Genomic DNA, 15,738 nt, shown 5'->3' on the forward strand with positions numbered 1-15,738 from the left:
CCTTTAAATAAAGTCTCCTAAGGACTTGGGGACTCAAATTTTAAATCAAACAAGACTCTTGAGAATTAAGAAATAAAAATCTGAAATTTAATTCCAGCATATATTTAGGGCTGGTATTGACCAAAATACCCTTCTTAGGGTTCAGCCATACCCATTGCACCACCTTGGTGGGGCCGTGGGGCCCACAAAAGGGTTTCAGCCAGGGGGTTGATCCTTGTTCACATCAAATTCTGTGCAAGAAACCCAAGAACCGTTGCTGTCCCACTCCCCAGTCCAAGTTTACATTCCCAATCCCTTCTTAGGACACCCAATCCCTTCGGTCATTACCCCCACCCCTTCCCTTCACTTGAAACCAGGAAACAGCCCCTTCTCTCCCTCACGCAATCAAGAAAGAAGAAAATAAAAGAAAAGAGGAAAGAGAGACAGCAAGATTGGGCAACAATCATTAGATCCTCATTCCCCTCTAGCCACAAGCTTCCCGTAACCCTAAATTCCTCAAATTTGAACCTTTTTCCAATCATATCCCATTTTGTTAAAATCCTAATTTTACCTTTCTTCCAACCCATCTAGGTTTTGTTAATTGATTTTTCCTCATACCCTACCCAATGCCCTAAACAATCCAAAAACCATCCCATCTTGGCAACCCTAATCCTTCCCAAACCTATCCCAAAACCCTACAATTATTGCTTTGGGGGTAAGAATTGAAGCAAAAGCTCATTGGTTGCATCAAATAGAAACCCAAATTGATTGTGAACCTGCATCACACATCCAGGCACAAAAAATTTAATGTGAACTCTACTATACTTTAAACTCCTTGATACAGTCTAACTGAAATAACCAGCAAAGAAGCAACCTAATAACCAATTGCTAATGCTATACTACAAACTTGGATAAACCCAATGGCCTGTCATTGGCCTCATGCACTAGAATTATATGTTTTATGTTATAAGACTCAATTTGTGTATACTGTGGACCTAGAATTTGGGCCTTCTAATCAGGTGGTTTCAAGAGAATCCAATAAAGAACCCATAATTGGCTAGGGCTGTAAAAATAAGTCTAACATTGTACTGTAATCAATTCTCCCTCTGGTCAAGAAAACATGTCATCAAGTTTTGAATTAGAGGCGGAATAGAAGAGCTTGGAAGATTATCACATGCTCCACACCATATCAAGAACCTAGTTCAGAAGATATAGCATTGACATAGTCATGGATTGTCGTCTTCTTGAAATATGTGGGATAACAAAGTCAATAGGGAGGACATTGTTCGAAGCGGTAGAGTTTGTTGCTTTGTCTTCCACGTGAAGAGATTAATCATTGATTTGATTACTGGTTCTACAAGTCAATCATCTTTTCTCTCAATTAGCCCTTGTTGTCTCTAAACAATCAGGGCTGTGTCCTTCCAATGACATCTTTTTCTTCTTCTTTTGCCCCCACTTGCTGTACTTTTCATTAGGCCTGGGAACTCCATCATGGGTAGCAAGCTCTTCTTTATGGAGTGGGGGCTGCTCCTTTTGGCTTTTTTGAAGTTTCTAATATATTCACCTGAAAACTCTGGAGTGCGATTTACGCATTCTTAACCTCTCTTTGCATTTCTGGGCTCCTATTTGAACAGTTTGCACTTTTATCAGCAAAAAATGCATTTTAAATTCATTCATCTTTTTTTGCCATTTTAAATGCCGTTTCTTCTTTATTTTTTCTTTCTGCATAGTCAATCGCAAGAAAGGGCAAAGGACTACCCTTCCCTTTTGGATGTGTTATAAGTATGCTAAAACACATTCCCCTTTTCTTGACCTTGGGCTTGTTGCACAGAGTTTTACTTAATTGACCATCTGTCCCTTTCTCTCCCCTGGCCCTCACTGGGAACTTTAATTAATCTGAGTTTTTCACTGCTGTTAAGATGACATGAAAGGTGACAATTTTCATTACATTATCGTCAACTTAAGATCTACCCTAAAGAAAAAACACTAAACTGAACTTCAACTGAACACCAATGTGGCATTCCTGAGATTGAGCTACAGACTGATGTATCTACTAAAATGGTTTCTAAAATGATGCTTCCCAACCCCTTCTGAACATGAACCACTCCACAAGTGTATTGGAGCTCACAATGGATTGTGGAATATATAAAGTGCTGTTTCATTGTTTTTTCGGGTACTATCGATTTGCCCTTTTAACTGTTCTCCCTTTCGTTGACCATTTGATTTGGCTGTCCACGTGTTATCTTTTGCCATGTAAAGCACACTGTTAGACTGATCTTTTGCCATTCCCTTTTTGCCAACTATGTTTTGGACTGTCTCTGAAGCTCAAATATAAGATTAATAATTTCAAGATCCATGACTACAAGATGCTAGCCTATGATAGTAAAATTGATTGACCAACCGAATCCTTATCCTAGATTAGAAATCAGTGTATTATAAAGCCTCTGAACAGGAGAGATTTAGCTGGGGCATTTGTTCACTCAGTATACTGAACTGAAGGATGTTAAGCAATGTATAATAATAGTTTGAACAACTTTGATCTGCACTGCTGCACATTGCAACGCAGGATGTTATCATAAGATAGTTTAAGGAATGCCTGGGCTGATGTAATTTACTTCAATATGTTTCTTCTTGATGAAAACTTTCTGATATTGCCTCAATAGTATTGAGAGCCAAAACCAAGATCTCAAATCCGAAGCAATAACATGTTGGGGATTCCAGGCGTCAAAGGGGGATTTGGTTTTAGGCTTTCTAATGGGGATTGAAGGAGGTTTGCTGTGAAGGGTTTCTTTTCAGGAACTATGAGCGAATCCAAAATTCTAATGAACAGTAAGGCTGGGGAACTGAGGGTTTGAATGGATGGTTAGCGTAAACCAGCAAACACAAGGAATATAAAACAAGTATTTTTTTTGGGGGTTGGGGGTGGAAGAAGAATGAATCCTTAAATCAGATCTGTAGCTACTCTTGTTCCGTTCAGGTGGCAAGTCTAATTGATGGATTTTTGACTGCTTCCACGGTCAAAACAGGTTTTGAATATTACCCACCAAGGGTACCCACTGGAATCTTGGATGTGACTCACCAAGGCCTGCAGCTTGGATGTGCTTCACCAAGTTCAACCTATATATGACCTACTAGGTCAGTCCCACGATGGAGGAAGCAGAAGCAGCTCTTGCTGTTGGAAAATTTTTAATAAAAGAAGTCTGAATTATTCTGCCATGTTATTCCTTTTTCTTGGGGTTCCCAGGGGAGGGGGGAGGGTGGAGGGAGTTGTTCAAAAAGGGCCTAAGGACCTTTCAAAGTAGATTTATATTCTCTTTGGATTAGAATAGTTCTGACAACAGTGGGAAAGCAATTTACCTTAACTGTCAGCTAGCCTAACTAACTCAATGCAGAACAGGAGTCCTCCCATGTGTGGAGGCTTACTTCTTCTCCAATTACTTGTAATTTGAAAATGTAATAAGACACAGATCTGTAGCTTTATTGAACCAGAAATTTGATGGACTGAACTAATTGAGCCATTTTTCAACTGAGAAGGATAAAAAATAGGCTAATTTCGTAGTTAGTCTAGATGCCGCTACTTTAGGCCCTAAACGTGGCATATTACGTTTATTTCACTAAAAATAAGCTCAAATTGATTGATGATCTGCATCAACTCTCATTCAAATTTGATAGTGACGTGGGCAGAGTAACATGTGCATAGAAGTGTAGACCATTCCCACATATTACTTTAGTTTTGTAGGAACACTAGAAATGAAGTTTTCAAACCTAGGAGCTTTCTCTATAAAGTACTATGGGAGCATGACAAAGCCTATGTTCATCTTCAAAGTCTGCAGCCATAAACATGGGGTCTTCTACAGTTGTATCTTCAACTTCCATAGCTCCAAACTCTTCCATGCGTGTCAGCATGTGCATGATGTTTGAAACATCAAGGGTTGGCTTTCCATGATGGTAGAAGTTGGATAATTTTCAATTATACTCTCATCTATGTGCTTGAATGCAATGAACTGAGCCACAAGCTCCTTCTCTTCATCTTCCACTTTTTCATTATGTAGGGCTCTTCATTGGTGTCTTCTGCCTTTGGGGCTTCCGTTGTTGGAGCATCAGACATTACATCTTCGGCTTTGGCTTCAACTGGTTTGTTGGGTTTTCTTAATAGATTTTTAAACTTGCTTTTGCACAGATCAGTAGGGTTGTAGATCAGCCTGCTATATTTGAGTGCCCAAGGATACCAGAACAGGATATTATTCTTGCTGACTGTGGCAATGCCCAGTGGTGTGTGCCAGTGGTCAAGCCAGAGGGAGGCTCCTCAGACTCGCTGGCCACTGATCGAAGACAGAATGGCTCTAAGGGTAATGGGCCTGTGAAGGAGGATTTTCCCTCAGACCTAAGAGGAGTCAGAGGATTGATGAATAGTCCACGGGGAATACTTGTCTTTTTTTTTTTTTTTTGGGGGGGTTGGGTTGATGCTATCGTGTTTGGTAGGGAGTCCCCAGTTAGCTATAGAATATGAGCAATCTTAGAGTCATGACAATCTTGATTATGTCCATTTCTATTTTTCCTCCGTCACCTGTTGGGTGGATCTGGTGCCACAGTAGGGTTTCTCTGTTGCGACCTATTAATTCCGGGTTTGGTTAGGAAATAGCCAGTCATCTTGATTCTTGATTGTTTCCATTTCTATTTTTCCTCCATCTGTTGGGTGGACCTGGTGCTACTGTAGGGTTGCTCCATTACAACCTAGTAATCGTGGGTTTTGGTTAGGAGACAGCCTCACTTTGACGTGGGGGTTAAGGCCTTATACGTTTAAGATCCTCTCCTGACCCTGCAGTGGCATGAGTTTTTCCCTTAGATTTGCCCTTTTTATATAATTGCTCATCATCCACCTTAACATCCTTTTCTTAGTTATGCTGATTTGTTAAATTTTGGTACATCTGTAGAATTTTTTTATTAGAATTTGGCTTAAGGTCTAGTGTTTCAAAATTTTCTTCCAGGTTCCCTAATAAAGCATCAACTGGTGACCCATCTTACCCTTGGTATAGCCCTTCATGGAGTCTTGGATGCACTGCGGAAATCTGCAGATTCCAAAGTTAGTATTGCCCTTTAGGTCCATTGTGGTCTTTTTCATGTCTTATAATTATCTGTTATTTCTAATGCCTGTCTGGTAGCAGATGTTTGTATTTGGGGCAAAAGCATTGGAGCAGTTTGTGGATCGTTTAGTGGAATGGCCACAGTACTGTAATCATATCTTGCAAATATCTCATCTGCGTGGCATCCATGCTGAACTTGTTGCATTCATTGAATGTGCTCTTGCTAGAATCTCATTGGGCCATGTAGAATCAAGTGGGGTCAATTGTACATCTAGTGATCAGCCTCAGGGTTCTTCCCAAGCTACTTTGGATAATATGGAGGTATGGGTTGATTTTATATGCTTCCTATCTCTCTCTCTCTTTTTTTGGTTTCTAAATACTAACTTGGTGATGGTTTTGGTAATGCGGCCAAAGTTTGCTATGTTGCAGAAAGATTTTGCTAAATTTTAATGCCAAGAGAAATCAATTTTTAAAGTATCAACTGCTAATAAATTTTAAATTTTTTTTATTTGCCATCATTATGAAGATATCCCTGAAAAACTCTCATGTCCTACTTGCATATTTTTATGCTCCTATGGTATAGTCTTGCAATTATAATAAGATCATTGGCAAGCTTGGCAGCAAGAACTTGGAATTTTTATATATGAATTAAATGCATATTAATTCATATTAGGTCATTATGATATGCTATTTGGTAGTGTGGGTTTCCAAGCTGCAGGCATGTGTGCCATAATTAACCTATGATGATATTGCAGTCATTCAGTGTGAATCTAAATGCATTTTATTGTATTCTTCGGCACTTTGTGATGTTTTATGTGCCAGAAACATAGGCGTCTAATTGAAGCTGGAAGTACAGGTTCCCCTGCTCTCCTAGTAGAGCCTTTGAAGCTCCACTTTTTATCGTTGCATCTTTGGCCTGGAAAATTTGGCTTTTCATTTGTGTGAAAGTGAATTCTTTTTTGAAGGATCTTTGACAACAGCAATTAACCATTCAATTGATTTCATGGTTGCTGTGATTTGGATTTGTTACCTCCATTTGTGCCTGTTTTGACCCTTCATTTTTCTGTTGGTTGTATGGTTTTTATTTTTTTTCCATGCAATGATTCCATGAATATTTGCAAGGTTACCAGACAACTCGGAGGGCATTGAAAAGAGGACTCAAATCATTTCAACCTTCAAGTTTATGCCCTCTTCCGGTTCTGCCACTTCGCTACTGGTTACATCAGCATGGATCTGTGTTTGCCCCATGCAATGTGCATGTACACTGTTTCCCATGTTCCCACTTGCTACCAACCACCGTTTTGCGTAATAGCCTGACAGATGTCACCACAGGTCCATAAGACCCTGAAAAAACTTCTATAAACACTGTCACTGCTCTGCCTGCACTACCAAGTAACTGTTTGCCATTGCCATCTCTACCAGAACACCCATGGACCATGTCACAGCACCATACACTAGTGTGGTCATCTTTTGTATACAAGTGACAACTGCGAATTTCCACAAAATGACAGCATGCAGAACAGAAAACATAAAATAGAGACTGTGATTGCACATTGCTGATTCACCTTGCTTTGATGTCATATACTGGTATACCAATAATAATCAAGCTTAGATCTGTACCAAGGGTGAAGAAGAATCAATCTAATGCCTCTTACTACTGCTACCAATACATGGAATACCAAAACACTCTTATTGCTTACAAAGACCACCAGCTTGATTCTAGCCAACCAATTGATTAATTGCCACAAAAAATTGAGATGATAATGGAATCAATCAGATAATTATGGAGAAGCAACCCCCACCCTCCAACCTGCCTTCCCACCCCCTCCTCCTTCTTCTCCCCCAATCACCCACCCCAAACAAAAGAGAAAAAGAAACTCACGAACACACACAAAATTATTGATTACAGAGCCCAATTGTTTTATTGTGGAACTGCGCATTCCATAACTGATTTCAGAATTATGGAACATCACCAAAATTGAGTACAGTGATGGCATGTACACTTTGCAACTTTTAGCAATTCATTTGGAGTCCCTACTTAAGGAGGACCATAATGGATTGTAGACTATCATTGACATATGTTATGACCATCCATGTTTTGCAGCACCATCCATTCCATGGATCCTCTTAAATCTTATTTCTCCTTGTTCATTATATTTTGTTTGATAATGTTTTTATGTAATACTATTGGCTGTTTGGTATGCTTATACTTAGTACAATTGGCTATCTTTGTTATTCTGGTTATCTAGTGTAGTTTGTTAGGTTGTGATGTAACCAGGGGACTTTCCTTTCCAGAGAAGCCCTTATCTTGGGGCCCCCCCAGGAAGGCCAAATTTGGTCAGGGGGCAAATTTGTCATTTTACCTTCCTTTTTTGGAGTCCTAGTGACTCTTGTTAGGTTCAGCCTAATTTTAATAGTGCAAATCTATTTTTACTGTGTTATTTGAGTCCTTGTTTGCTTGGTTATGATAGGGTTCCCAGTCCAAGTAGAAGAGTCAAGTTGGAATCTTATTTCAAATTGGATTCCTTCTTAAGTTAGGAAATTCTTTTAATTCTGCAATTACTAATCAGTTAGAAGTCCTTACACATAGTCTTTCTTTAATTAAGTGTCCAAGTTGAGTTTAAGTCTGAGTTCTATTTCAAATAGAACTCTTTACGGTTGAGTTCTATTGGGATATCCTTCATGTAAAGGCTATAAATATAGCCCATTGTTTGTAAGGAATTCAGTTTTGCTGTTTAATAAATTAGATTGGAGGAGATATCGAGTGAAGTTGTGGGTTTCCAAGGAAGGAAACCTGTGGCAACTTTGGCTTTGGCATTCTTTTGGCAAATTCAGCATGCTAGTCCCCAAACAGTAAGTTATCATCCCTAACAGAGTAAGAGCCTCCTTAACTGGTAAGCAAACATATCTAGCCTTCCTTCTTTCCCCCTTTCCATTGCACCTTTCTTTTTTAGTTTCTTGAATTTTCTTGAATTTTCTTGAATTTGTGGACTTTTCTAGAGACCCAGAATTCAAGGTCAGATCTACGCCAATCTAACCGTTACATCTGTCCCAAACTTTAGGACCCTCATCCCCGCAACCCTAGTGATCTTAGATCTCAATTGGACCGCTGGATTTCAAGATATTATTGTTTCTTGAATTTTCATACTTTCCAAAACCCTAAAACAAGAACCTTAATATCTTTTAATTTAGCCATCCAAACCCCGCCAAACTTGGGGGATCATATCTTCATATTATTACAATACTACCTACATTTCTCCAAGTTTCCACCCATTTTGACATGTTTAGGCCCTAGTTTCTCATCTTAAGGAATTTATCCCATATCTTCCAAGTGATGCATTATGTATCCTTGAGATCCTAAGAACATATTTGACCACAAAACATTAACCTAACCTTTCCCCCTAAGAGATCATACCTTCACAACCCATATCACAAAGGATCCTCATATCCCCTAACCCTAAGAACCCTAATCATCCCCTACACCATAACCACATCGCCTTATAGCTTTTTACAAGTATTCCTGGTCTGAATAATGTCGCAATGGTAGTTTCTTTTGGATGCTTTAAATTCCTTTTTCTTTTTGGTTGTCAATATGCACTTTGATGGTTGATGGTCTGTTTTCCTTGCTAAAAGATTATTATGCTCTGTTCTCAGGCATCAAACTCTTCATGGCCGTCAATGGAATCTAATGCCACACAATCTGGGCCGCAACTCTCTTCTCCACCCCAGCTCCAACAAAAACATCAAGATTTTCTTGATGACAGGCATGAAGTATCCTCAACTTTGGTTGGCTATATAAAGCCCCTTCCTTCTGCTGGGCAGCCTTCACTTGTTTCCACGCATGATGTGGTGACCCATCAGAAGGTATGTGCTGTGATTTTTGCTTTTTCACACATATATTGGGTAGCTTCTTCATGCATAACTTAGATTTCCATGCCATTATTGATTTTTTATGTTTTTTTGCAGCCCTTGCAGATGGTGCCTTCAGAGAATGTGGGAAGTGGTCCAGCAGCTGTGTCTTCTTCGCCTGGTGTCCTGTGTTCTTCTCATGAGATTATGCCTACCAGTAATTTTCTGTACTCAGTTGTGATAATATATCCCATGTTGCTAATGTGGACCATATGAGTGCATTTTCTGCTTCTGATTATAATTGTTTTCTTCAATTATAGGTATGCTTAGACAGCATTCATATAATACAGGGTTTGGTTCTGCTCTAAACATTGAAACACTTGTTCAAGCTGCTGAAAGAAGGGACACTCCTATCGAGGTATATTATAATAGATTGAGCAAATTGCACTGGCACCCCAAAATGGAGGCCTTAAAGCACTGACACCCCACTTTATGTTTAAAAAGTACAGAGACCCCAAAATTGGATTTTTATTGGATATATTTGTCCAATTGATCACTGAAAACCTTTCAGACACTGTTTATTATAGGGATTTTTTAAAATAAACAGTAATTAAACCCGTTTTCAGCGATAAATTTGACAAATATATCCAATGAAAATCCAATTTTAATCCAATTTTGGGGTTTCTATGCTTTTTAAACATAAAGTGGGGTGTCGTGCTTTTAAGGCCTCCATTTTGGGGTGCCTGTGAAATTTGCTCTAATAGATTTATTAGTTTTGGTACTTCCTGGTATGTCAATTTGTGTAGATATTAAATCTGGCTGTATCGGTTAAATCTCTCGATGCATATCAAGCCTATTATTACATCCCCTTGTATAAGGCAGTGCCAGTGCACAAGGATTCTGAGTATAGCAGGGTTTGGAGAGGGTTAGATGTAGCCAGCCTTACCCCTGTTTCCAGTACTTGAACCTGTGACCGTTGACCAGGCATTCGACAATAACCACTTGACGAGGCATGAGCTTCTATCACATTACTTTTATTAAGTTTTTTAACTGTAATGGTGCTGTGTTCCAACACTAAATTTTAGGGTAAAAATTCCAACTCTTAAAATATAGGCTTACGAAATAGAATATGTGATTTCCATTCCTTAGACCTGTTGTTTGCTGTGTCTGGATAAGATATGATTGTATGAGTCGTCCTGTCAGCTACTTAGTTGACTAGCTTTTTTTTTTTTTTTTTTTTTGGGGGCTCCTGGACCTGGAACTTAGGTTTATGCACTTTCTCAGTCAGCGGCAGTGCTATGGTAATTTAGATGACGAACCATATCCTCATTCATTCAAAATATAATTTACTGGACTAAAAACAATTCTAACCTTATACATCAAGGAAACCTTGTTCCAACTACAATGATGGGGAATAGATTGCATCATTGGCAATCCTTTTGCAGTATCTTTGTGCATCTGACAAGTTATTGCTTTTGGGTGATTTTTATCACACTAATTCTGTCATTATTCATCATATCTCAGAGATCTTATTATCTGTAACTTCCTGGATACAGGCACCTACATGTGAGATTCAAGACAAAATACTATTTATTGTTAACAATATTTCAACTGCAAATCTTGAAGCCAAGGCAAAAGTATTTAGTGAGCTTCTGAAGGAGCAGTACTACCCATGGTTTGCACAGTATATGGTGATGAAAAGGTTAATATTTTATGGATAATGTTCATATTATGTCTGTTCTGTCTGATGTATCTTTTATTTTCCTATTGTTCTCTTTACATTTAATTGACACCTCTATTATTGTCCAACTCTTTGAATAGAGTGAGCATTGAGCCAAATTTTCATGATCTCTACTTGAAGTTCTTAGAGAAAGTTAATTCAAAAGCTTTGAATATGGAGATCGTGAAAGCTAGTTATGAGAACTGCAAGGTGATTCTGCAAACTTTTTTGTTTTATAATTGTTTACTATGGTTATCGAAGAGTATTTGAGGGTAGACCTTGGTGCAAAAATTGGGTTGCTCCATTTTGAGCAAGCCATGGTTTTAAGTCTCTGTAAACAGTCTCTCTGCAAAGCAGGGTAAGTCTGCTTAAACTATGACTGTTCCCAGACCCTGCAGTGGTGGGAGCTTTGTGTAGTAGGTAGATGTTTTTGGTTATGGAAGAAGTTTCCTGATATGTTTGAGTTTAACAGGTTGTTTTAAGATCAAAGCTCATAAAATCCAGTTCAGAAGAGCGTTCCTTGCTGAAAAATCTTGGTAGCTGGCTTGGGAAGTTCACAATTGGAAGAAATCAAGTATTAAGGGCTCGAGAAATAGATCCCAAAGTTTTGATAATAGAGGTAGTTATCTTCATCTCACAATGTTACTGGAGTTAATCTGGTTATCGTCTCCTTTTCCTTAATTCTTTTGGTTCTTTGCTGAAAAATACCTTCAGATTTGATGGATTATCAGCTTGTAAGTCTTTATCTTTCTACTGATATTTGGTCTCTATATTCTGTTAGGCTTATGAGAAGGGATTGATGATTGCTGTTGTCCCCTTTACCTCAAAGGTATAACCATCATATGAAGGATGATCTTTTTTTCTGTTCTTGCCATGTAAAAATTTTCACATTCTAGTATTTTCTGCAGATTTTGGAACCATGCCTGAGCAGTCTGGCATATCATCCTCCCAATCCTTGGACAATGGGAATCCTTAGTTTGCTTGCCGAAATCTATGCTCTTCAAAATCTAAAAATGAACCTCAAGTTTGACATTGAGGTATGTTGAAATTCTTCGTTCTTTCTCCAAGTTTTCTCAGAATGTTGGCTTAGTCCTTGGGTACCTTTATTATCAGGAGTCTAAACTCTGAAGAGATTGTGAAGGTTGGCTCAGAGGGAGAAATTTTCTTGTTACCTGATTTTGTGAATGTGCTTAATGATTTGTATTGCTGTTTACACTTTTTGTCTGCCACCTTCAATGTTGATAATCTAGGTCTTATTTAAGAACCTCGCTGTTGACATGAAAGATGTTAAACCAACTTCTCTTCTTAAAGACCGGGTCAGGGAAGTTGAAGGAAATCCTGATTTTTCAACAAGAGATGTCAGAGCATCTCAACCACAGATGATTGCTGAAATAAACTCTGGAGTGATATCTACATTAAATCAAGTGGACCTTCAGCCTGAGGTGTCAACTCTGTTGCACCCTGGTGGTCATTCAAATTTATTAGCCCAGGTTTGTAATTGTTTTCCTATGCTTTTTCTGTTTAGATCTTAGTTCTTTCACTATTGTTAATATGCTGAATGCAAACTTTGTCTGTTGGCCTCAGTATACTGCTCCTTTTGATAGTGCTTCTGATTCATTGGTGGAGGATGAGAAGATGGCAAATCTGAACATATCTGATCGACTTTCAATGGGTCAGGGGCTGTCACAAATCACTCCATCCCAGCCAGCATTTACCGTTAGTCAGGTTTGATTGCGAAGTCCCATTCCCAACTTGTCTAAAAAAGTAATGCAATTTCATCACTGGCTGTTTTGGGTGTTTGTTTCAGCTCCCCCCATCTATACCTAATATTGGAACTTTTGTTGTTCTCAATCCTAAGCTCCATGCCTTGAGCCTTCATCTGCAATTTCAAAGGTTTGCAATTGTTGTTTTGGGCTTCCTCTATTTTAACAGCCAAACAAACTGCCAGGATTTGTTTTATGCTTTAACTGAAAGATCTTGAAATGGTTATTCATGACCAATGGCAGAATTCTTCCACTGGCGATGGATGGTTCTATCAAAGAGATAATGCCTTCTATTCTGGAACACAGTGTTGCTATAGCAATGCAAACAACAAAGGAACTGGTTCTAAAGGTCAGTTACTGCCTTGACTTCCCTTCTGCATACACCATAAGCCTGGATATAGTGATTCTAATCTCTTATTTTCTTAAACAAATGCAATCATAGGACTATGCCATGGAGTTGGACAAGAGCCGTATGTATCGTGCTGCACATTTGATGGCGGAAAGCCTTGCAGGAAGTTTAGCACATGTTACATGCATGGTTTGTTTCCTAATTTCTATGATGGTTACTGGATTCCCTGTACTTGTTTATTGAGATGAAAAACTATATATGGATCCGCTAAGCAAGAGTGATGCAGATTTGCCATTAATTTCTTGTTTAATGTTTTTTAACTTGCAATTAGTTTTATATTGTCAGGAACCTCTTCGTGGATCCATTTCCCATCACTTGAGGAACTTGCTACAGGCCTTAAATGTTACTTGTGATATTCTTGAACAAGCTGTGTTACTTGTCACAAATGATAACCTTGATTGGGGTTGTGCAGTGATTAAACGAGCAGCAATGAAGGAGGTAAAAATTGGTCTTCGTTTTGCATTGTATGAGTTCCTACTCTTGTTTCCTTTATCTTTTCGCTAAAAGGGTCATTTTATAACGAAAATAAGAAAAAGAAAAGAAATACCTACCTTACTTACCTGCAACAACAGTTGCCCCCAATACACCCTTCCTCATTGGTTCCTACTCATCATTGACAACAACTAAACCATCAGAAACGATATGTAGGACGTCTATATGCATCCAAATCAAGATCTTTAAGAAAAGCTTCATAGCAATAGTTACATAGCAGCACTATCTTCTCCCAATGGGAGGTTCTGATGCACAAGAGATACTTTCTCTAAAGCTGCATCTACCGTCTTGAATTAATCTGCCATAGAACCCTTTTTACTTGTTACTACTTTCTTCACTGCGTGAGCCTTTTTCGGACGACCAGGTTTCCGACGAGGAGAACCTTTAGCCCGCACTGATATAGACGAAGGTGGAAGAACTACTTTCAATTGCAAAGTTTCATCATTGTCCGAACTCTCCAACCTGGCCGAATTCTGATGGGCCCCACAACAGTCCAAATCATCCTCCCTAGTTCCTTCAATGACCAAACTTCTAATAATATTTGCAACTTCAGGTCCCACCAAGGAACATCCCAAAGAAGGGTTTCCAATTTGCTTAGAACTCTTACATGCAACAAGCACTTTTTGAAATTCAAATGAATTGGCCGAACCACTTTTGAGCTTATCTGTAGAACTCCCCAAAGGAAGTTTACCAATTGAATTAAAACACTTTGTCGCATCTAAAGAATTTTGAATTTGAAAATTAGAGTCCACGGCCAAAGAAGCTGCTTCAAAATTATTCAAATTCTGTTGGGCCCCGCATGACCCCACTTGAAGCTCCAAATTAGAGTTCATGTCCAATGCAACTTCTTCCAATCTAATCGAATTTTGTTGTGTAGAAAAGTCTTCCACATAAACCGAATTCTGTTTCGTAGAAGAGTCTTCCACTCTAACCGAATTCAGCAGGGCCCCACAAGGCCTCTCATTAAGCTTTTCAAACCGTTCAAAAGAACCAATATCCTTAGTGGCCGAAATTGGTGGAAGTTGGTTAGTCGTGGGACCAACAGAGGTAACCACATTCTTTGAAATATTACCAACCAACATCGAACACTTGCCCTTATCTAAAATCTTTTGAAGTTGAAAAGGATCACTTTCTACAGAGAGAGAAAGATCAAGAGAAGAGTTCTCGCTAGACGCGATCACCACATCAGAGGGAACCAACCTTGTTGATTTGAAATTTGAATTGAAATTTGAAATTGAATTTGCTGCACCCTCATTGGATGAAATAGAGTCCTCCAAACCCGCCACCTCTAGAGCCACACGAATCTGTTGTTGGAGTGAACTTGGAGTCTGCACTCTCACACCGTCAGTAGGAATCCCATCTACGATAGGATTATCAGTTGGGAGGTTTTCTGCAGGAACGATAGAGGGCTGAACCTGCAAACCATCCACAGAATCGTTTGAAGCAAACCTACAATGAAGACCCAAGTGGCCTTCTCGATTACACCGTGAGCACCACAGAATATCATCCTCAAAAATTACCTTCTGAAGAAAACTAAAAACTTGAAGAGTTCCTGGTTCAAGGCGCTCAATTTGAACCTCATTCACTCGAACAACATCGACCTCCAATTCAACCAAAATTCGAGCATAATGACCAATAGAACCAAGACGAGTTCGTCTATCAAGAGAAACAGGTCTCCCGATAGATTTTGCTATAGAAAGAAGCACTTTCTCATGCCAATACTCAAGAGGTAAATCAGGGAAACGAACCCACACCAACTTACCCGCTGGTTGAGGAGAGTGGATATTAAAATCCGGCCTCCATCGCTGAAAACGGATGTATTGCTTTCCAACATTCCAAAAACCTCTGCGCCACACCTCAGACATATCTGCCTCACTATGAAACTGAAAGATGATAAACCCTTTCCCCAAAGAATGTAAGATCACCCCTTGAGACAATTTCCAAGCACCCCTAGCTAGCTCTCGCAATTCATCCATGGTTGTGATGCGAAAATTAGCTCGCCCAATCAACGAAAAACGGAACTGATTTCGTTGCATCTCGTACTCCTCGGGATAACAATCCTACGAAACTTACCCGCTTGTATAGGAGAAGGGAGGGAATCGATCTCAGGCAACAACGAACTCCCCACTACTCCCGCATAAGATTTGTCCCCATTGGTAAGCACCTCTGGAGGCTTCAAACGCAGGACGACCGATTCCCTAGGCACCTCCGAATTTCCTAGAGCTTCCATCTCCTCCATCTCACATCTTCCTTAGGCCAAAAAATCTAATTCACTCTTGTTTCTTTTATACTTAGTCTATTTTGATACGTATAAAATTTCCAGTTTCCACATTGACGCTGCTGTGGTCCAACCCAGGAACCTACCACCTTGTATGTACAGTCATTGGTCCCTCACTTCCATAGTTCTTATTTCCCTCGCATGTGTTTTATCTATTATAGATG

The 15,738-nt window shown here is 39.3% G+C and overlaps 1 protein-coding gene across 1 annotated transcript in view; it reads left to right on the forward strand.

The window, feature by feature from the left end:
- LOC149013439 (uncharacterized) overlaps positions 1 to 15,738 on the forward strand; it is a 66,528-nt gene that overhangs the window by 24,777 nt on the left and 26,013 nt on the right. Inside the window, 16 exon segments of the mRNA XM_089158221.1 lie at positions 4,968 to 5,062; positions 5,145 to 5,384; positions 8,718 to 8,927; positions 9,030 to 9,129; positions 9,233 to 9,330; positions 10,469 to 10,614; positions 10,734 to 10,842; positions 11,105 to 11,251; positions 11,414 to 11,461; positions 11,541 to 11,669; positions 11,883 to 12,122; positions 12,217 to 12,357; positions 12,440 to 12,525; positions 12,639 to 12,744; positions 12,838 to 12,933; positions 13,090 to 13,242. Of these exon segments, the coding sequence (XP_089014347.1) occupies positions 4,968 to 5,062; positions 5,145 to 5,384; positions 8,718 to 8,927; positions 9,030 to 9,129; positions 9,233 to 9,330; positions 10,469 to 10,614; positions 10,734 to 10,842; positions 11,105 to 11,251; positions 11,414 to 11,461; positions 11,541 to 11,669; positions 11,883 to 12,122; positions 12,217 to 12,357; positions 12,440 to 12,525; positions 12,639 to 12,744; positions 12,838 to 12,933; positions 13,090 to 13,242 (2,144 nt within the window).

Source organism: Hakea prostrata, chromosome 6 (assembly GCF_041222555.1).
Source record: "Hakea prostrata isolate BN-2017 chromosome 6, UWA_Hpros_2, whole genome shotgun sequence".
Taxonomy (NCBI): domain Eukaryota; kingdom Viridiplantae; phylum Streptophyta; class Magnoliopsida; order Proteales; family Proteaceae; genus Hakea; species Hakea prostrata.